Source organism: Tympanuchus pallidicinctus, unplaced genomic scaffold (genome assembly GCF_026119805.1).
Source record: "Tympanuchus pallidicinctus isolate F22 unplaced genomic scaffold, pur_lepc_1.0 scaffold7, whole genome shotgun sequence".
Lineage (NCBI taxonomy): Eukaryota > Metazoa > Chordata > Aves > Galliformes > Phasianidae > Tympanuchus > Tympanuchus pallidicinctus.
In genome coordinates, this window is record NW_026294791.1 from 17753593 (window position 1) to 17775775 (window position 22183).

The window sequence follows — 22183 nt, forward strand, 5'->3', positions numbered from 1 at the left end:
GCGGCGGGCCGCGAAGGGCGGCTGCGGCGCTGCTCCCGCCCTGCGCGCGGGCTCTGCCCTCCCGCGCTCCGCCGGAGCGGCTCGGGGCCGGGTGGGAGGCACGCCGTGGCCCTGGGAACGGAGCGGGCGGGGCCACGGCTGCAGCCGGAGCCTTTGCGGGACGGCACCCGGAAACGCCCGGTGGCTGCGGCGAGCCGGGCCGGCGGTGAGGGGCGAGCTGGGAGCCGGCTGGGCCGCGGGTGGGAGGTTCGGTCAGGGAACAGCGGCGGAAGCCGGCCGGGCCGACTTGCGCGGGTCTGGGGGCAGAGGCCTGAGGGAGGCCTGGGGTGTGTGGAAGCGGGAGGCGTCTGGGCCGGGGGGTGAATGGAAAGCGGGCTGTTGGGAGGGCTGGGGCCGGACGGGGCGAGAGAGGGGAACAGCGGGACGGAGGGGGAGACCGAGAGGTGTCAGTAAGCGGCATGGCCTGGGCGGGAGGGCGGGAGCGGGAAGGTGGGGCTGTGTGGAGGCAGCTGGCCGCGGGGCGGGGCGGCTCACCTGCCCGGCTCCTTGCGGTGCGGCGGGGTGGGAGAGCTGCGCGCTCAGGTGTGTGCGTGGCATCGCGCTGGGAGTTGGACTTGAGAAGGGCTCCAGCGGTACAAAGCTCAGGGCTCAATTAAAAAAAAAAAAAAAACAAAAAAAAACCCACACCCTAAAATGCTAAAGTAATGAATGAGATATGTGTTATGAAATAGAATGGAAATTGGAAGATAAACCCCAAAAGGTACTAACTGCAAGTTGTGTCGTATTTTAGTGAATTCTGTAAAGTATGTTGTAAACGTGACAAGCAGTTGGAAGCCAGAGCAGAGTTTTGCAAACTGATTTGGTAGAATTTTAGAGATTGAAGCTGTTTTCTACAGTGGAGGGCTGTGTTATCTGAGGTGTAAGCAGTGTATGCAACAAACTTCTACAAAGGAGCACCAGAGTGGGAAGCTGGGCTGGTACAGTGCCTCTGTGTAGAAGGATTGGGATTAAAGGTAACCCTTACTTCTCAGAGAACTGCTGTGCAGGCTGATAGAGTGGGCTTGGGAACAAACAGTCAATTGATAAAAAATCTAAAATCCATGGGGCTGCCCGTCTTCACAGGCACTGCACATTGCTGTTGGCATGTGCTGCAGTGCCTGTGGGTCTCACCTATTCAATTGTTCCCAGCAGAGATCTCCATAAAAGCTGTAGCTGTGTAGACATCTGCTGGAGCAGCCTGGCCTGATGACTTCTGCTGGGCTTGGTTGTAGCTCAATAATACGCACTTTTCTTTTACATAGGAGTAAGCAGCACCATATAATTTTTACAGGCTGTAGCGTGAGTATTAAGCACAGGATAGCTGTTGATAAACTGATTTGCAATAATCTGTTCCTTCAGAAAACTGTAATTTTTTGTTCCATTACGTATTGTTAGGCATTATATGAACTTGTGGTGAGAGTTACAGTTCTGGGAGACATGGATTTGCTGGTTTTGGGTGCGTGGTGTTCAGATGCATGGAAGCAGAATGTGCAGTGAAAATGCAGGTTTGAGAACAGACTGTGGTAGTAGCAAGTATAAATTTGATTTATTTAGAGCAACGTATTGTTTGAAGCTGCTCTGTGTCCATTACAGGCTGCCTTTGTGGCCTAATTCCTTGTCTTGGTTATCACACAATCACAAAGGTTGGAAGTGTGGGACCTCTGGGGTCATTGAGTCCAACCCTCTGCTGAAGCAAGAGGGTACTGTACTCCCTACAGTAGGTTGCATAGGAAGGTGCCCAGGTGGGTTTTGAATATCTCCAGAAAAGGAGACTCCTCTGTCATTCAAAGTAAAGAAGCTTTTCCTCATGTTTATATGGAACTTCTTGTGTTCCAGTTTGTGCTTGTTGCCCCTAGTTCTGTTGCTTGGCACCAGTGAAAAGAGCCTGGCCCTATCCACCTGGAAACCCACCCTGTAGATATTTATAAGCATTGGTAAGATCTCCCCTTGATCTTCCCTTTCCAGGCTGAACAGCCCCAGGTCTCTCAGCCTTTCCTCATGCTTGAGATGCTGCAGGCTCCTAATCGGCTACCTAGGTGAATAAAATCACTTGTCTGCTTAAAATAGTTCAGGTTTTGGCTTTGTTAAATGAGGACAACGCATTCTTGATCTTTGGGACGGGTTTGCTTGATGTATCTTCTTCTCTCTTATTGTTCTTCAATTGCTTGCCACCATGGCTTATTCTTCATCAGTTACCTCAGTTTGTGCCTGTATGTGTGGTGTTTCCCACGGGCTCAGTGACCCAACTGGAGCTCAGGGATCTGCACAGTTAGCTTGGGGGGAGGGGGATTCTTAAGACGTGTACCTCTTAGGAACCAGTTTAAGAATGTAAGATGGACAAGAGATTGGAGTTTTTCCGTTTGAAAATTTCTACCATCTTGTCTTCTGCTCAGACCCTTTCTGTTCACTGTTTAGCTGTCTAAACTTATTTGTAATGGCTGGCTTTCTGCAAGAACTCTACAGACCTGTTTTCACTCTGTACTCAAGCTATGTGGCTGTGTCTGGAGGTGGCTGCATTGCCTGTAGCACACAAAATCACAGATCACAGAATCATAGGATGGTTTGGGTTGAAAAGAACAATCATGATCACATAGTTTCAACCCCCTTGCTATGTGCAAGGTCGTCAGCCTCTAGACCAGGCTGCCCAGAGCCACATCCAGCCTGGCCTTGAATGCCCCCAGGGATGGGGCATCCACAACCTCCTTGGGCAGCCTGTTCCAGTGTGTCACCACCCTCTGTGTGAAAAACTTTCTCCTAATATCTAACCTAAACCTCCCCTGTCTCAGTTTAAAACCATTCCCCCTTGCCCTATCACTATCCTCCCTCGTAAACAGCCTTTCCCCCTCCAGTTTAGATGCTCCTTTCAAATATTGGGAGGCCACAGTGAGGTCTTCCTAGACCCTTCTCTTCTCCAAGCTAAACAATCCCAGTTCTCTCACCCTTTCCTCATAAGAGAGGTGCTCCAGCCCTCTGACCATCTTAGTGGCCCTCCTCTGGACCCGCTCCAAGAGCTCCATGTCTTTCGTGTACTTGGGGCCCCAGGCCTGGACACAGTACTGCAGATGGGGCCTCACAAGAGCAGAGTAGAGGGGAACAATCACCTCCCTCTCCCTGCTGGCCACCCCTTTTTAAATGCAGCCCAGAACATAGTTGGCTTTGCGGGCTGCAAGCGCACACTGCTGGCTCATGTCCAGCTTCTTGTCCACCAGGACCCCCAAGTCCTTCTCTGCAGGCTGCTCTCAGGGGGTTCTTCTCCCAGTTTGTGTAAATACCAGGAATTGTCCCAAACCTGGTTAGTGGTTCAGAAATAGCTGAACTGTGAGCTGCAGTTGAACCCCAGCAGTACTAGGCACTCACTCTCAGCACCTCACATTGAGCTATGCCACTGCCTTGGAGCGTCTGCAGGAGCTGCAGCAGAGCAGCGCCTGGCTCATCTCAGCCTGATGCTGCACTCCTGTGCTTGCAGAAGAATCAGGACTTGAGCTAAAACCCAGAACTGAATGGCTTCTTGCACACTACCTGGATCTTTCCATACTGTGATCTGTACAATGAATGCAGTGTGTGCACTGTTTGAAAAAGAGAGGCAGGTTGTATCAAATTTCTGCGCTGGCAGGCAGGCGCTGATGTAATAGCCTAAGTCAATATAAAACTATTGCTCTACTGTGCACATATAAGAACTCATTTATCTTATAGGCAGTACTGATGTCAGGTTTAGTTCAGTGAGGGCCTGCATTTTTGGAGCACTGAATATTTATGCTCAGTATGTGATTTATTTAACACTCATCTAATTAAATTCTCGTCAATCCAAGAAAATCTTATATCTGGGTGCTTAGCTTTGCTGTGAAGGATTAAGTTTGTGTTGGTTGGAGTTCGTGTTAGCTTTGTTGTTGTTGTTGTTCTTCTGGCAGATACAGAGGGGTTAAAGAGTATTTAGCCACAGTGAAGATTTTTATTACATTTAAGATTCATAATTCCCAACTTTGCTTTTTTATACATAGATTAGAATTGTAACTTTTTTTCCATACAAAAATAAAACAAAAATTCTTCTGTAGGGCATCCAAAATAATCAGCATTTCAGTACAAATTGAAGAAAACTTGACCTGAGTCCCAAATAAGTTGAAGCACTATCTGGAAACAGGTGTTAGTTAATATGTAATTGCATCTTTCTTGTTGGACTTGGCAATGTCAGTTTTCTGTCGGTGAATCACTGGTACAGCTTTCCAGGGTCCTTTGCCCCTGACCTTAACCAAAGTTAAGAAGAAATCACTGGTTGGTCTTCAGCAGTTACATTTTAATGTGTAACCCATCTGCTCTTGCTGATGTTAAAAGGTCTCAGTGTGGTTGTTGAAAGCCAGGGTTCAGAGTTCTGTCAGTGTTCTGCTGTGTCATACTTGACGTATTCTTCTCATCAAATATTATTTGAATACAGGAATACTTTTTTATTTTCACAAGATTCCTTTAAATGTAAATTGAGAAATTGAAAATGCTACTGTATGAAACCTTCCTTTGAGAGAGAGAAGAAAAAAAACAACAAGATTGTTACTTTCTGCTAGAAAAGACAGGAGAAAACGGCGCTGGTGCATTTAGTTTTTGTAACGCCTAAAAAGAAAAATAGTACACATTGTAAGCTATCAAGCAAGGAGAATGAGTAACAAACTGAAACGCAAGAGAAAGAGCAGGGTAAGTACTAAAATGAGGTGTTTTGCAGTGGTTTAGTTGAAAAGTAGTATGTGTGTGGGAAGGGAGCTGACAGTTACAGTTTGCTTATGGGAGGAACAGTAGAGAAACCCATACCTGGTCAGAGGAAGATGGAAAACGGTGTCAAAAAGTGAGAGGGTGTGGGATTCATACAAAGCTTTACAGCGTTATTAATTTTAATGGAACGTTGACTGATGTGTGAAGGATTTATGTATTTGGAGCAAAAGGGAAAATAGAAGTGCATTGTTGAACGATAGAGGTTAAATATTTGTGTGTGTGAAATCCTGTTCAGAAACCAGTTGAGCAGCACTCAGTAGATTCTGAATGGTCTTTGCACCCTCTGCTTCATCTAGGATATTTATTTCCATATGTAAAATATTTGTTGCAGAAGCTGTAGATGTAGATGTAAAGAAGATCATGTTGGCTTCTGAAAAAAAGATGTATGGGAGTAGAATTTCCCTCTGAGAAGTACAGCTGTGTTACAGAAAGCTGCACTTTACATGTGTTGTCAGCACTGACAAGAAGGCACTGCACTACTAAAGCATAGAAGGCAGAGTTTTAGGGGGAAAACAACAACAACAACAAAAAAACGCCCATATTTTCTTCAGGTTTTGTGAGGTGGCTCTTACCCCACCTTCCTCTTGTGCTTTTCCTCTTTGTTGACGTCTTATTATATTTGTGTGGGAGTAGTATTGGTATTGGGTTCAAATTTCTTCTGGGAATGCAGTCCAGTTTCTTTAATCTGCTGTCCTGATTTCAGAGAATGTGCCAGAATGTGTCCATGCCTGTTTCACCAGGGCGAGCTCATGGACTCTGCGCTGAGTCTGCCTTACAGAAGGAAGGGTCGGCGGTCGCTTTCAGGCAGGTCCTAGGCATGGAATTTGTGCAGTGGCACATGAGCTTCTGCATTTTTAAGAGTCTGGTCGTCTCATTCTGCTCAGCATTCTGTTGTATTGTAAATGAAGTGCCAGTGCTGTTTGTTTGGTTAGGCAACCTTAAACTCACTCATAGTAAAGTGGAATAAGAGCAAACCATAGCAGTAACTTCTGTGCCGAGGGAACCTCAGCATGAAAATAAATGCTTTACAGGTGGGCTGGGAAGAATGCAGTCTGTGTAGTGCCATCACTGAGAACATGGGAAGCATAAGAATCCATAGGATTTTTTGTGTGTGTTTGTTTTCAGATTTAACTTGCCTGGTGTAAGGGTAGGGAGGAGTCAAGAACTAGCTGCTGGTAGAAACTATGATATATAGTAGTATATATATTATATGTATATTAGTATATACTTTTGAAGTTCCAGAAATGCAGTGAAAATTAAATTTAATGAAGTTAATTGAAAGTGAGCCAGGTATGGTGACTGCTTTCTAGTATTTCAGGTAGTTCATGAAATAGAATGTGGAACATTAGATAACTTGGGACACTGAGAGAACTTTGACGATAGAAAAATAGAACCTGAAGTGTGAAATGTTAGCCTGTTGTGGAAAGTTACTGAAGGAAATAGAAACCTGCAAATCAGAAATTCATTCATTCTGTCTGAATTAATGGTACGAAGTGGAAACTGCTGATTTTTCACTTTAAAAAAATCTGCTTCCTTTTAAAAGACATTTTTAAAGCTTCATGCAGTGTGATCTTTTTATGAGCTGAATAGTTACAGTACCGATTTTTGTTAAATCATTTGCTCGTGCTGTAAATCCTTTTCCTGGTCTTTCCCCCTTACATTTGAGAGGAGAACAGCTCTTTATGGAGCATCCTTCTGCACTCTGCCTCTGCACACTGGTGCAGAGCACAGCACCCACAGTGACTTGCCACACAGGCTGCCCTTGGCCTCTTCCCCTATGTTCCACGTTGTTGTAGGGTGCGTCTCAAGGCATACCAATTAAACTACACAGAAGCAGTTCCTTTTCTTTTTTCTTTTACCTGGACTAATAAACGGAAGATAAGGAACCCAGTAAGGCCTGAGAAATACTGTGACAGCTGGACTCCCAGCCTTTGAACTAGCAGGTGTAAATTGATTTTGTGGCCTGCGGAGCGCTGGGTAGTTTGTCCAAAGGCAGGTAAGCAGTCAGTCAGGAGGAGTGACTGTGTACAAGCAGTGTGCTGGGAACTTTCATCTCGTTATTGATTTAAGACTGTCAGGGTGTGGACTGTTACTGAAGACAGTGTTTAACTCAGTTTATGACTGCACAGTCTGTTGCAATAAGGATAGCAGGAGCTGGGTGAGTGTCTCACCTGCTAGCAATGTGTGAATCCAGCCCTGCTGTGGGTTGTTACAAAGTTCAGCTGTGTCAGGTTGAGTACTTGGCTCCTCTTTGGGATCCAGTCCCCAGCTTGCACCAAGTTCTGTGAGCTAATATACAACTATTATAAAAGAAGAGAGACAAGGATTGATGATAAGGTATTGTGTGTGCTCAGCAGAGGGCGGTAATTTTATTGGTGTGCGTAGGTTTCAGAAGTATGCAGTTCCTGCTTTGTGGAGCAAATAGCTTTAGTTCCACATGAAACTGCTTGTTCTCTGCTAACGTGTCATGCTGACCACTGAGAAGAGAGCTTGTAATCTATGTTCATCTATGAAGCTGGACTCTTGATTTGCTTTGGTGAATTGTTGAAAAGGAATGTGTTCTGCTGCTGGTGCTTTTTAGAAATATGTTGTCTGGCTTCAGAATGCAGCCCGGTGAATAGGACAAAGTGGATTTGTGGCTGTGTTGCTGGAAGCAAGATTAAATTGATAGTGTTACTGTGGGAGAAGTTCCTTTTTTTTTTTCTTTTTTTTCTTTTTTCTTTTAAATCATGATTACTGATCAAGAAAATACTATAGTTCAAGATGATGATTTGGTACGTGTTCCTAACGGTGGGTCTGTTACACTGCTGTGCATGTTGTTATGTTTCCGTACTGAATGTTTTGATAATTGCTCATGAGCAATATAATGGTGATGCACCTTCACACTGTAAGCATAAATAGATGGTTGTATGACAAGAAGTGCACGTGTTAGTTTTTATTCTTGTGACCTATTTCAGTTAAGTTACTGAACTCTGAGTGCTGAGAAAGTCCTAAAATATTTTGTCACCTTACAGGCTCACAAAATGCAAATATTTTAGTCTTAGTTCAGCAAATATGTTCCCATTATCTGTATTTCGTTCAGAAGCATTTTGAAAAGTGAAAAGAAACATCTGTAAGTGTGCTTTTATGAGACTTTGTGTTAATCATCACTGTGTGTTCTTTCTGTATCCAGATTGTCAGGTCTCAATACTAAAAAATTGAGTATATGGGATGGCTGGAAGAAATGGTGTGTTGGCATCTAAATGCTCATTTTGCTGTCAGCTTTCTCCTTTAGCACAGGTAGACCTTTGTATGAAGTTCTGTTGTGTCTTTTCTCTTGGTGGATTTTTTTTCCCTTTTCTACCTCTGTGTTCCCTGCTCTGTTGGCATTTCTCCAGGGTGAGAGTTCTGACCTTTCATGTTCCTCTACATCTCTTCAGGGAAACTGCTTCTGTTTCTCATCCTTGTTTGCAGCTGTAGCAAATACCTGCTCCAAACATGTTTCTCTTTGACCAAAAGATCTCCTTCATTTGGTTCTTGAGTGTGCATAATTTCAGTTATCTTCATGTAAAGGGTTATTCCATTGGAACCCATTATTTGGAAAAAGTTAGCAAATAGTGAGTTTTGGCTGCAGTTTGTTTCTCTGTCATCTTGATACTTCTGTCTGATTTATACTGTCCTCTGCACTTACAGTATTTGTTTGTTCAGTGAGGTAAATGAAGTCATGGTTATTATAAAAGCATCTTCTGTTAAGCTTCCTTAAGGGAATTATTTTGTATTGCTTCATCTGTTTCTGCATCCAGGCATCTTTTTCTTTCTCCTTTGCTAGTAAGCTTTTACAAATGTTTTTGCAACCGTACCATTTCTGAAGTAAACAATTTTATTTGTTAGGATACGAGTGTGTATTTCACATCTCAGTGACTTGGCAGTTAGTAGTTGTTGGCAGGTTACTGCAGTGTCTCTGAAATACTGATGTTATACAGATATTCTTGTGACCTTGTATGCTTGACTGGAGAAAATCCCCTGAAGCTTAGAGACAGGTTAGGGCAAGTCAGGAATATTTGAATGACACTTCTCTACAGATCTCTGAAAAAATCCTTGTTGAACTAGAGAAGTCGTGTCAGTGAGGAAACGCTTTGTTTTCAGCTGCAGAGTAGTTAGAGGTATGAGCACGTGCTTCAGCAGTGGGTATAAAAGTGGGTAGTTAAGAGTCAAGCTCCGTGTACCTGTAGATGTGAAACATACATACACAGGGACAGCTCTGGCATAGGCATCCAATACGTACTACGCACGTCAGCTTTGGGCTTCTGGAAATAAGAACTGCATGCAACGTGGACTTGTTACTACTTCTCTTGAAATTACTGGTTTTCTTTTGCTTTGGTATTATAAAAATAGTGCTTGGTTTTCTGAATAAGTGGATAGGGAAGGCAGTAAGCTTTTTATGAAGAACATTTCTGTGTACGGGTTGTCTATCTACTTAACATACATAAAGAACAGCAGAAAAAAATGATATAATGTTCTGAGTAGCAGTGGTAACATAGCCTTGTAACTTCGTCTCCAAAAGCAGCAATACTTTTAGTTTCTTGCATTTACTTGGTGTTAATTGGCAGCAAAGTGCAAAGGAAACCCTGTCAGGACAGCCCTGACTCACTCTTATTCTGATGCTGTATTATCTGGCAAGGCAAAAATTGCAACCTGGAAAACTCTGGGGAGGTGGAAGAATGAGAAGCACTCCATTCTGGGGATAGCTTATTGCTGTGGGAATACTGGGCATTCTGCAGTATGGGGCTTTTTATTTTTTATTCTGAAGATATCTTCTGAGCCTTCCTCTGTGTAAAGAGATCTGTGATTGGATTAACTTTAAAGATTCATTTTGTGGAACCAGTATTTGGAAAGGTAACTATAAGTTAGTAGTCCTTATTTGACTGTTTTGTTTTTCACAGATGAGAAATTGAAAGGAATATTTCTGTAGCTGCCACCTCGTCTAATGTCCAGATATGCTTTCCCATATTTAATCATGTATTTAAAAACATTTTTGAGGTGATAATCTCCTTTTTCTCTTGAAATATCAGATAATATTGGTTGTTTACCTTTGCTGGAGGGGTCTGTGGCTAACTTAATATGCTGATTCCAAATGAAAATGTCTATCTGCAGTATTAAATTTTAAGCCTGATTTGTTGTTTGTTTACTTGTTTTCTATTTCAGGAAGAAAGTAATAAAGAAATGTCTACCAATTTAAAATACCTTTCCCTGGGCATCCTGGTTTTTCAGACCACAAGTTTAGTGTTGACAATGCGTTACTCTCGGACACTGAAAGAAGAAGGACCTCGTTACTTGTCCTCTACTGCAGTAGTTCTTGCTGAACTTCTGAAGATTCTGTCCTGTGTTCTACTGGTCTACAAAGACAGCAGTATGTACTCAGTTTTGCACCAAGTAATTTTTTTAATCAATATGCTGTATTGTAATGGGAACTGCAAGGCAGCCGTGTGAGTCGAGGCTGACAAAAAAAGCATTTTGCTTTCTCATTAAAGAGACAGCCTTGGGAAGACTGTAGTCATACTTCACTTTTCAACACACCAATAGAAGATTGCGTCTGCTGAAGTGAGTTCTCTTTAAATAACTGTGCATACTAAGGTGTACGAGAATAAATTTTCTGCTAGCAGCTTGAAGCTGTTTTTTGCTCAGATATTTTAAGAAATTTATAAATAAAAGTAGGACAAAATGAAAAGCTGTGTGTCTGAAGCATGCATGTGTTGAAGCCTATAAATAAATCACACAGATACAGGAGGGAAATAGCAATTTCATTAATACAAAAAGAAGTGCAGTTTTAAGCTCAAAAGAAAAATTTGGACTTACTTTCATTCTGTACATTTTATACTGCATTTACCCAGTTCCTTGACATGTGCATTAGGTTTTCAGCAGTTTAAAAATAACATTGCGTATTCATAAATGTTGATGATTCCGTAGGCTCCTGAACATCCGCATTGTAGGTGGTACCTTTAAGTTATCAGCTTCAAATATGACTATGAATAAGTTTTATTTTAACATCAATTGAATAATTCACAGAATCATAGAATATCCCAAGTTGAAAGGGACATACAAGGATCATCAAGTCCAACTCTTGGTTCCACACAGGACCACCCAAAAATCAGCTTGTATGTCTGAGTGCACTGTCCACATGCTTACTAAAACTCAGCAAGCTTAGTTCCACAGCCACTTCCCCAGGTAGCTTGTTCTAGTTCTGATATTCCAGACTGCACCAAGACTTTGTTCAGGTTTATGAAAGACAATTATTCTGTAGTATTTTGGGTTTGTGATAGCAGTGATAGATATAGAAAGGGGGAAATTATTAGTGTTGGAGAACAGAACTTTGCTCTTTATTTTTTTCTTTTCTCCATTTAGTCTACAAGTCTATTTCTGTGTTTCTTTGGTAGAGTGCAATTTACGGACCCTGAACAGAGTGCTGCATGATGAAATTCTTAATAAGCCCATGGAAACTCTTAAACTTGCCATTCCTTCAGGAATTTACACTCTTCAGAATAACTTGCTCTATGTAGCATTGTCAAACCTAGATGCAGCCACATATCAGGTACTGTACATCTGGATTGCTCTGTAAGTTTCAAAAACCAAACGTGAATTATGTGGTAATAAGTGCTTCTGGTTCTTTTAGGTTACATATCAACTGAAAATTCTTACCACAGCACTATTTTCCGTGTCCATGTTAAGCAAGAAATTGGGTATATACCAGTGGCTGTCGTTGGTAATTTTAATGACAGGAGTGGCATTTGTGCAGGTAAATAAATGCAATGTGTGTTTACTCAAGGAACGTGCATTTGTATACTGATTGTACAGCTTCCTGATTGTGCAGCTTCCTGGTTGTATCAGCTGCACACTGGTACTGGAGTACAGCAGAAGCTACAAAGCCACAACTGGCCATGGCTGGAGGACACCAAAAGCAAGAGATAAGAGCTCTTCTTGAGTTCTCGTGCCTCTGGATTGGCCTGCAAATAGCAGTTATAAAAGTGTTTGTAGTGCACTTCTGACATTAGTTTGGATTCACAGATCTTCTCTGATGGCACAGTCCTGCTGCTCACCTTATGATGTATGGTTTCAGCATGACAAATTGACTTAAATTTTTTCAAGAGCAAAATCTTTTGTAAATGTATAGGAATTTGTAGTTTTTAGAGTAACTGTGGGATAAGAGATTAAGAGTTTTTAGCAGATTTTAGGGTATTCTAGAAATTTTTATTGTAAATCTTAAAGATGAAAAGAAAAACTAAGGATTAAATTTTATTGATTTTTTTTCAATTTAATCACTAAAAATAAGAGCAAAACATGCTGGCAGAAATTAACAGATCTTCAGTATGTTTTTTCTGTTGCACTACATTTTATTCTCTTAGCATTAGATACTTTACAACATTTAGCTTGTTTTAGTTGTATGCAAAATCGTGAACAGACTCACATACCTATGACAGTTCATCACATCTTAAAGGCATCCGGGCTAAGTGGTGTCCTGACTTGCACTTGTGTATAGAGGAGGTAACCAACTGACAGATGGCAAAAGTCAATGACAGTGAATGACCAGATGAGTAGTGCTGGAATTCAGGGTTTGTGCTGGCTTATGCAACATGGCGGGTAAAATCCTAGGCCTGTTTAAGATGATGGATTTTATCCCAGGTGAGGCACAGCTGTGCTCCTTACAAGCATGTAGTAAGAAAAGTTGTGTCTTTGCAGTTCTTTAAAAGCATTGGTGATGCAAAATACAAAAGGTTGCATGATTGTCTGCATTTAGTAATTATTATTGTTGCTTAAAAAAATATCTTGCATTCTATAAATGCTCGTGACTTTATTCAAACTTATTGTTAAAATCACTGTTTTTACATCCAGTGGCCTTCAGACTCTCAAGCAACAGCTGCTAAGGAGCATTCAGCAGGATCTCAGTTTGTAGGCCTGATGGCAGTTCTTATAGCTTGCTTTTCTAGTGGATTTGCAGGCGTTTATTTTGAGAAAATTTTAAAGGAAACTAAGCAGTCTGTGTGGATAAGAAACATTCAGCTTGGTAAGTTTAATTTTAGTTATCTCTTAGAGCAGGAGTACTGCATTGTGATTTAAAATAAATTTGCGGGACTACGAAATATCAAAAATGTAGTGGTCTGCATAAATGTGCTTAATAAATGAGGAGTACACAAGAGAATTCTAGGAATTGCTTTCTGCTGTCAACCTAGTTCTTGATTTAACTTTTTTATAGTGCTTGTAAGTTTGCATGGAATCTGTCAATTGATTTTTACTTAATATGCTCTAAAGAATATTATCTTGTGCAGATTTTGCGTGTCCTGTGTGTCTTTTGCACAGATTAATCAGATAAGTACATATAGTATCCTTTCCTCCATATTTTTTCTTTTTTTCTTTTTTTTTTTTTTGGAAAGAGCAACATTAAACCTGGAACATTAAAATAAAATATGTTCCTAAATAAATGCTTTGAGACCTATTTTAAAACAGAATTTTTTTTTTATCTTGCCTGGATAGGCAGTTTTTATAGGTTGGCAATTTTAATACAAGAAAAAAGCATGCATATTTGTGAAAAAAGATGAGGTAATGAATTTATGATTATTTCAGTATGAAGATCAGTTTGTTTCAATTGTCTGAATAATCACCAAATAACTGTGTACATATATACAAACTTTCATCCTAACTTTAATGTTCTTACCTAGTGTGCAGATATCAGTAAGGGAATACCTTCTCTTTCCAAAGTAGTTCTGTATCTTCTAGAGCCTAGATGTTAATGCAGCACAGTTAATTTCAAGAACACCTCAGTGTATCCTTCCTGTGACTGCCAGATAGCTGCTCACTTAAGGCACTATCATTCAGGAGCAAGTGAAACTCAAAACAACAACAAAAAAACTTACATCAAACCTGATTTTCATTTTCATATCCTTAGAGATTGTAGAAAAAACAGAAACAAAAGTTGGGTAGTTTTTTAAATATGTACCAGTACCTCATTATTTTACCTCTATTTTAGCAGATCAATGGGGGAAAAAAAAGAGAAGTAATTAGTTTGTTGTGAATCAAATCTGAGCTTTTAATTACCTTTACAAAAAGAAGTATTTTGTGTCAAGCGGAAGGTGTTATTTCACTCAAAACAATGTCCTTCTTTTCAGATGGAAGGGAATGCAATGAAAATAGTGGTCAGCTTTTTACAGAATGGAGAGGAATAGAGCCTATTGTCTCCATCACTTTCATTCCTGGAGGGATTACAGAAAGTTTCCCTCCTAACAATAGAAAACCTAACAATAGAAAACTCACTGAATTATAAACTTCTTGTGTTATCTCAGTTGCTTACTGGTAAACTGAGTGAACTGATAAATCTCTTCATTCAGTAGAAAGCAATGAAAGATATGCATATGAAAAACTCCTAGTGGAGACAGACAGAACTTCTGATAAGTGTAGAAAATTGCTTTTTAAAAGAAATTACCTATCTGAACACTGATTGCATTTGGATGTGACGCTGCAAGTAGCATTCCTGTTTTAAAATCAGGTGTGTGTAAGCAGTCTGAGGACAGGAAACCTGACTGCATGTTTTTCACCTGAAACTTATAAATGAATCTTGTACTTCCAGGATTCTTTGGCAGCATTTTTGGTCTGATGGGTGTATATATATATGATGGAGAGCAGCTGTCCAAAAATGGATTTTTTCAAGGATACAATAAACTTACTTGGATAGTTGTTATTCTACAGGTAAGATATATTATGTTTCTGTCATTTGGAGATTTCCCTTCTGTAAATGGCCAGGGAAATTAATGAATGTAGGTGAAGCTACTGGGATGTCTATAGTCAAAAGTCTGATGTAGCACTGTTAGAAAAAGCTTCTAAACAAAAACTTGGAAATTCAGAGCAGGTATATGATTGTTGTGCAACATAAAATTTTGTAAATTATTTCATTTGCAAAAATTATTTCATTTGCAATGCTTAAAAATATATACATATATTTTAAATACATACTTTCTCCCACAGCTAAAAATGTATAGTACAAATGTTTTCTGCTAATTTTAATCATGTTTTAATAATGTATTTAATAGTATGATAACTTCTCTATTGGGGAATAAAGTAGATTTATGTAACATAAAACAATTGTAACATTTCTAGACATAGACAGAGGCTTTTCCTAAAACACGACAGTTTTGTTAACGTAGATATTCTCAGTGGAATTACTGTGTTGCAAATCCAACCTTCAATATTTTTTAGGCACTTGGAGGCCTGGTGATTGCTGCTGTTATAAAATATGCAGACAACATTTTAAAGGGATTTGCAACTTCTCTCTCTATTATACTTTCAACGTTGATCTCCTATTTCTGGCTTCAGGATTTTGTCCCCACGAGGTAAGAATTATTTTTTACATGTACAGAAGAAAGCAGTGATTGAAAATGTAATGCTTATCAGATATAACAGCAGCAATAAATAAATGAAAGGCAGCCTTACAAAATAGTTAGATTCAACTTCCACAGAAAATTTAGTTTCATAACATAACTTGTACTAAAAAGTTGTACTATAGTTATCAAGATTAAGTTTTTTGTAAGATAGAGCTCCCACGGATAAGGAATAATTGAATCTCAAGTCTCAGCTTTTGACAGACCTCTCTCTTCCAGGCTCTATGTTCTTTTCTTTCCATCTGCTTTCCCTCAGTTTGTTAAGATTATTCCACTTTATATCGGATGACTGCCTTGCACTGTGTTTCGCTCTGCTCTTGGAACCAGTTTCTCCCTGGCTGTCCTAGTAAGAGCTGGGTAAGAGTAAGAGCTGAGACGAAGCGATTACTCTTGTTCATTAGTTGTCTCCTAAATTGACATATCTTCTGCAAGTCACCTCTTTGCAAGATGACTTATGACTGAACAACAGTAGTGATGATCATCTATTTATACTGCTCTTCATCTACTCTCTACACAGTCCCTAGAGGGTATCGTTCCAGTCGTACGCAGAAAATTCTACTGCAGTGATTAGTAGGCACCCCGAAGCCCAAAACCAGGGTGGTTTTTTTTTTTAAATTTTTTTAATTTTGTTTTTAAACAATTCTCTATTAAAGACCTGACTAAGAAGAAGAGAAAAATGCTGTATGCTTCTAGGTGCAATACACCAAGTTTTGTGAACAGCATTTTAGGAGCTGTGTTTCGCACAAAGATACATTGTAGAGTGATTTTCTTCTTAAGGTATGGAGTGTAAAAGTAATATTCTAATTTTTAAATGTATTAATAGGATTTTGCTTATAGTGAACATGAATTTATCACATATATACTACACATTCAAGGCATAAAAATATTTCTGATAAAAACTTTTTAACCAGAAGGAGTATGCACAATGTAAGCACGAGTTTGTTTAAACTTTCAAAAAAGGAACTAGAGTTAACTGTTGGGGCTTAAAAATGGGACATGTCAGACTTCAATTCTAAATAGCCTCCTATTAAAATAAATGTGGAAAGTGGTATAAGAAGTTCTGTGTGCTCAAATAGAAATTAATAAGTAACTTAGCTGCCTCTGCAAATGGTGAAAATAGAAATTGCTGAATAACTAAATGAAGGAGAGCCAACTCACAGGATGTAAAATTTGAATCCATCCCATTTAATAAAGCTTAATCTTTAGTATTTTCTTATGCCAACTGAATTTATGTGAACTTCCTAGTTGTTCCTCTCACTTGAACAAGCATTTTTGGTTGGGATAATAGATATAAAATGCTGAAGTGCTTGAAGTTCCTGCAGTAGATCGTGTCTGAAGTAAGCAAACTGTATTCTCTGAAGTATTATCATGTAGTGTACCACAGTCTTTTTAGTGTTCAGAAAACCAGGTTGTCAGGGAGGTTCTTTTCTTTAAGGTATACTGGTAACTATTGAAACAATTTGAAAGGCCCCTTTGTGACGACACAGAGGGTGTCTTTATTATGTTTTTCTTATAAAAATACTCTCATAGCTGCCAAAAATGAGTATAGACTGACTTGCAACTGGTTCTTGGGCAGCAGAAACTAGTTTTAACACAAGTTTGGATTTCAAAGCTATGTTTAGCTCCAAAGGCATGATGTGTATCAAATATTAAAAACAGCTGAGGGGCTACAGTACTTGAACTTCTTTAGCTTCTGCTTGCATTTTGCATAGAGCTTTAGTCAAAAGGAATGGAAATGAAAGGTCAGTCTGATTACTTTTGACAGTTATTCCATGAAACTACATTTAATTTTCAGAATGTCAGTATAATTATAGATTATTTTGCTTACCTGGATGCAGATAACAGATTTCAACTTTTTCCTGCATTCTTCCCCAAGAAATACGTGGACATTTTTCCATTATAAATGGGATGAATATAAATTATTCTTTCAATATTCCCACAGGTTTGATGTCCTTTCTTAGACTGTACTGCATACAATCACATTAACTAAAACCAGCTAACTTTTTTTTTTTTTTCTTCCATTCCTATTCTATTCAGTGTCTTTTTCTTCGGAGCCATCCTTGTAATAGCAGCTACTTTCCTATATGGTTATGATCCCAAACCTGCAGGAAATCCCATTAAGGCATAGCTGACTACTTCAACCTGCTTCTCAAGATCATACACTGGGGGTCTTGCTAAAAATGGCATGTGGAAGGTGCCATTGTGCACTGCAAGGGAAGGATTACTACCCTGAATCGAGTGAAGAAATTTTTATGAGTACTTTTGAACAGCCAAACGGGTTAAAGATGGATGATGATTCTGACTGGGACTGGTGGAAAAAAATGACAGGGGAAAGCCCAGTGCAACTTGCTAATAAAAACTTGAAGTGAACAAAAAGTTTCCAAGAAACTGCAATTGGGAATGTTTACAGCTTTGACCTGGGATTGCATCAAAAGAATTTACTGTATTGACTGCTGCACTCTGTCCTATGCACTCTTTGAAAGAGCACACGACAACATTGTCAGATTGTATGTTTTTGCAATTTGACTATATTTAATGTTAGTACATGTTTTTAACTGTTTGTCTATTTACATGAAATCGACTGAATGCACATCATAGTTCTAAAGTGATGGTTCTAATTAGGTATTTCTTATTAAAACTATGGAAATTGAAGTATGACTGAAAGACATTTTCACAATAACAAATATTTTTATATTTTAGAAGGCTGATTTAATAACAGAGATCTGTGTTCTGTTGCTTATATAAAGCTGTTGTAAGAATGTTAACATTCTCACCAGTACACAAAGGGAGAAACTGAGAATGAAAGCTGGAAATCTGTGTAGATACTCCAGCCATCGTGAGGATAACCTGTAGTGTTCCAGCAGATGCAATAACTCTGTGAGCACAGGACACAGTTTGCTGCAGTAATCTGGCACTATGAGGTGGGTTATAATGGAGTGCTTGCTGAGATGTTATGTTCACTGTTTTTTATTTTTATTGATCATAAATCACCTTATTGGTAGAACTTCTAAAGTAGAGTGTAGTGGGGTTTTTCGCTTTTTTTGTTTGTTTGCTTCTTTTTTTTTCTTTCTGCTTTAAATATCCCCTGAGGATGTTTCTTTACCTACAATTAAAGAAAAAAAAAAAAAAAGCCCATAATAAATATTTTAAATGCGTTGTTGTTGTCTGTTGCAGCTCCAGATTGAGCTATTGTGGTGTATTATCTGTGTACTGTACTGTATTTTATGAGAGGCTTTTTTTTTTTTTAACAATTGTTGTTTACTTATGAACTCTCAAAGTCTGTCTCAGTACATTTCTATGTAATGGCGTAATTTTTTATTTTCATTATTATTATTAATTTTGTTTTGGGAGTCTTTGAGCTAACAGACCAAAATGGATTCTGTAGGGCTGTTCAGTCTAGTAGTGGAATTACTCTAAAAGGAAAGAGAATGAAAAAGTACCGAATTGTGCAATAGATAAATACAAAAGCATACTGTTCTTTTGTTTTCAACCAAAAGAAAAAACTCATGAAGAAACATATGCAGATCAAATATTTTGTTTGTTGAAGTACTTGCATGTAGCCAACTGAGAAACACACAAAAACAGTGCCAGAACAGTAAACAAACAAAGAAAAGGCTTAAAAATCACTTGGTTTTAGGAGACCTATTCACAATGGATATTAATGTAGGTGACTTCTTACCTATTCATTACATACTTGTATGTATGCATTGTACAAAAACATATCAGTGGTCCCTTCCCATTCAGTCAAGTGTTAAAAACCTTTGTTGTTGTTGTTGTTCTTTTTCCCTCTGCTTTATCTCACTTCTTTCTTGTGCTAATGAATATGATGTGAAGAGAGAGATGTTTCAAAACCTTTACCAAAGTACCTCTGTTCCTTTTCCACAACTACTCAGTCGTGGATTGCAAACAGAGGGATTCTCTAAGAGGACTATGAGATTTTTAATTAAATATTTAATTAACATTTAATTAAATATTGTAAAGAAAAAGGAAAAAAATCTGCTTTTATCAGCCAAGTGAAAATAGTCTTTTCCTTTGTTGTTGATTACATGAATTATGTCTGTAGCATCAGAGCAAGACAGTGAAGAAATTTCAGAGTTATGCCAAGGGCTTACCAAGCTTTCTGAACTGTGAATCCCAGCATGCCATAATTGCAAGAGCTATGCTACTCAGTAGTTAAAATTGTCTAATGTTACCCTAAATTAGCATCCTACTTTACTAACCTTTCACCTATAATCCTCAATCTGCCTAAGTGAAAAATGACATTTAGTCCTGTCACCACTGAAGTGCAACGTGAGGTCAGATGTATGCAGAGCATTGCTTGGTGCAGGATGGGAGGTATGTGTGACCAAAACAATCTGACAAGTGTAGTAATATTTGGCCTACGCAGCGATGATACTTTTAATTTCATGAAGCACAAATCACAGTAATGGAAATGTTCAGGTCATATAACTGGATACTTTGTTGAGGAGTTTCTCAAGAGTGAGGAGAAGCAAATTCAGAATGTAAAACCAATTGCATAGAAAGGGATCAAATAGGCCAAACGATTACACAGTTTTAATATATCAGGTGCATCAAGTTTGTCTTTAAGCATTAGCTTTTAGGAAGTAACAGGAATATGTGATCTTTGCTTTTGAATAGGATGTCATCTTACAGCCTTGGAAAACAATGTATGTACTGTATTAGGGATCAGTAATTTCTGTCTGTAGATCAAGAACTGTCAATTTCCAGTCCATTAAATTTCCTAGCAGAAGGGTAAATCTCTTTATATGTTTGTGACTGTAAAGGAGATAAGAGTTTGCAGTTTTAGCTGCCTTTCCTCAGCTGTTTACAGAGCCTGAGGGCCCTGCAGGCTGAAAAGCATTATTCTGGAGAGAGGGAAGGCTCTGCATGCTTCTTGTGATGGTGAAAGATTTGAGGAAGGTTGCAACTGCTACAGAAATCAATCAATCTGAGAGCATAAGTGCGGTTTCCCTTTGGGGTACTTTTGGATCTGAGGAAAAAGAAGTTTTACTTCTGTCGTTCATTAACTAACCAAAGAAACTTAGCTGGTTGGCACAGAGCTCTGGGAAGCAGGGAGTAGCGTGCTTTGAGTCTGCCCTAAAAGTGGTCTGTAGGAGTATAACATTCCAAAAATGATCTTGTCCTTCTGATCTATATTTCTGATTTTAACACAATGGATTTTTTAGTTTAGTTGTATATTTAGGAGGCTAATCCATACTCAACAGAATTTTATTTAAATATTTATAATGTTATAACGAGGTATTTATTTGCATAATTTGAATTATGTCATTTTTTAAAGGCTTACATAATGGGATTACCAGTATTTATTGAATTCTTGGATGCTTAGTAGGGTTGTTTGTTTGTTTTAATCTCTGGGATACCTGATAAATGGTGAAATACCAGTCAGCTATTAGAACTCTCCTCAAAGCAAAATAAATCATCAGTTCAGTGGTGAAAACTCTTAAATCTAACATGGTAAGATAAACTTTCCTTTTGTAATATTTTCCATTGTAATTTTGTGCTGTCCACAAGTGCCCAGTTATCTCTTTCTCAAGGAATTCTGATAACTGTATAGCTTTATGAAAGTTCTTTGCTTTAGACAAACTGCAACATAAGTTACTTCTTTGTTTGCTGTAATAATAAAAGGTAGATTCGTGTTCTATTTCCTGCTTGTACAAAATAATACCTGTTTATACTATAACTTTTTAAGACATTTGTTTTACTTTTTTTCTCAAAGAAATGATTATATTTTGTTAGCATATACTTATGTTTCAGTTATTCATGTGGTCCTTTTTCAGATTTTTAAGATCATATTATTGTTTTGTGTTCCTGACTAAGTTTTATGGCTCTAAATCGAGAGACTGTAATGGATTTTGTTGAACTGTTTTAATATTGATAAATGAGACTTTGCATTTCTTATGGTTTTTATTGTCAGCAACTTTCATCTTTTAATATATTTCCGTATCACCGTGTGTGTTGTGTTGTATATAAGCAGTTGTCACTTACAGATTTGAAGTTGTTACTCGCTGTGTGTTTCTTGCTGGATATTATGAGGGAGGCAGATGATTGTTTCCTTCCTTTTGTAAGAATGAGATTATTTTAACAGGTTAGCTGTGTGTGCACACAGACAGGTGTGTTTACCTATAGTGTGTGCCACCACATCTCTGGGAGCGTAAGAAAATCCAAGTGTACCCTTACTTCTGCTTTTATTGTGCTGTGCATTTTTAATGCTGATTTTTTTTTTTTTTTTTTCCCTACAGGAAGTTATTTGAACTAAAGAGTTCTTCTCTTTCCAGGTGAGCTCATTATATACTTTTAGGTATGTAGAATGAGGGTTTTTTTACTGGAAAAAATGCAAGAAGATAAATGGGACAAATTAGATGATAACTTCTGATCAGGTTACTGTGAATCCAAATTTCCTGTTCAGTTAAATTTATACCTTTACCTAATTATTTCCTGCTAGGTGAATTTATAACTGCAGGAGCAAAAAAAGTCTGCAGGTCAGTGTTCGTTCTTGACTGGCTGCTAAATATTTGCATCCAGGAGTAAAATTTGGCCATGATATTTTTGATTTGTGCCTGTAGTCTTCCATTCTCATTTCCTTGGCAATTGATGGCTGAGTAAGAATCGCTTATGTGCTAAACATTTTTGTTGTTGTAAGTAACTCTTCTATTAGCTTTCTGAAGTTTTCTTTCCTGTCAATGTATTTTAAGCAAAGTTTTAAATATATGAGCCCAAATATAAATCGTGTATTCAGACTTTGTGGCAAAATTTTTAAGCTAGAGTTAGGATTTTTTTTGTATGTTGATCAGTGTGTAACTACACTGAATACAATTCTAATATATAGTGTTTCCAGCAGTTTTATACTTCGTGTGAAAGGTTGAACAGTACAGTGCAGGTGTTTGGATGTAACAGTCAAAACTCTTGCTTCTTTTCTTCAGGAAACTAAATGTCTGTCAGGAGTTTGTCTCAGTTAATCCATGGTA

The 22183-nt window shown here is 38.7% G+C and overlaps 1 protein-coding gene across 4 annotated transcripts; it reads left to right on the plus strand.

The window, feature by feature from the left end:
* The first annotated feature begins 89 nt into the window (after window positions 1–89).
* On the plus strand, window positions 90–21169 carry SLC35A3 (solute carrier family 35 member A3). 4 transcript variants are annotated; one of them, XM_052665590.1, is made up of 8 exons: window positions 90–205; window positions 9979–10183; window positions 11208–11362; window positions 11444–11566; window positions 12661–12832; window positions 14390–14508; window positions 15016–15149; window positions 17235–21169. In XM_052665590.1, the coding sequence occupies exons 2-8, from the start codon at window positions 9997–9999 to the stop codon at window positions 17323–17325; spliced, it is 981 nt and encodes a 326-aa protein (XP_052521550.1). In that variant the 5' UTR covers window positions 90–205; window positions 9979–9996; the 3' UTR covers window positions 17326–21169. The 4 variants fall into 4 exon arrangements, with proteins under 4 accessions (XP_052521550.1, XP_052521549.1, XP_052521551.1 ...); XM_052665589.1 differs by lacking the exon at window positions 90–205 and adding an exon at window positions 4367–4719; XM_052665591.1 differs by lacking the exon at window positions 90–205 and adding an exon at window positions 9474–9669.
* Window positions 21170–22183: the final 1014 nt, after the last annotated feature.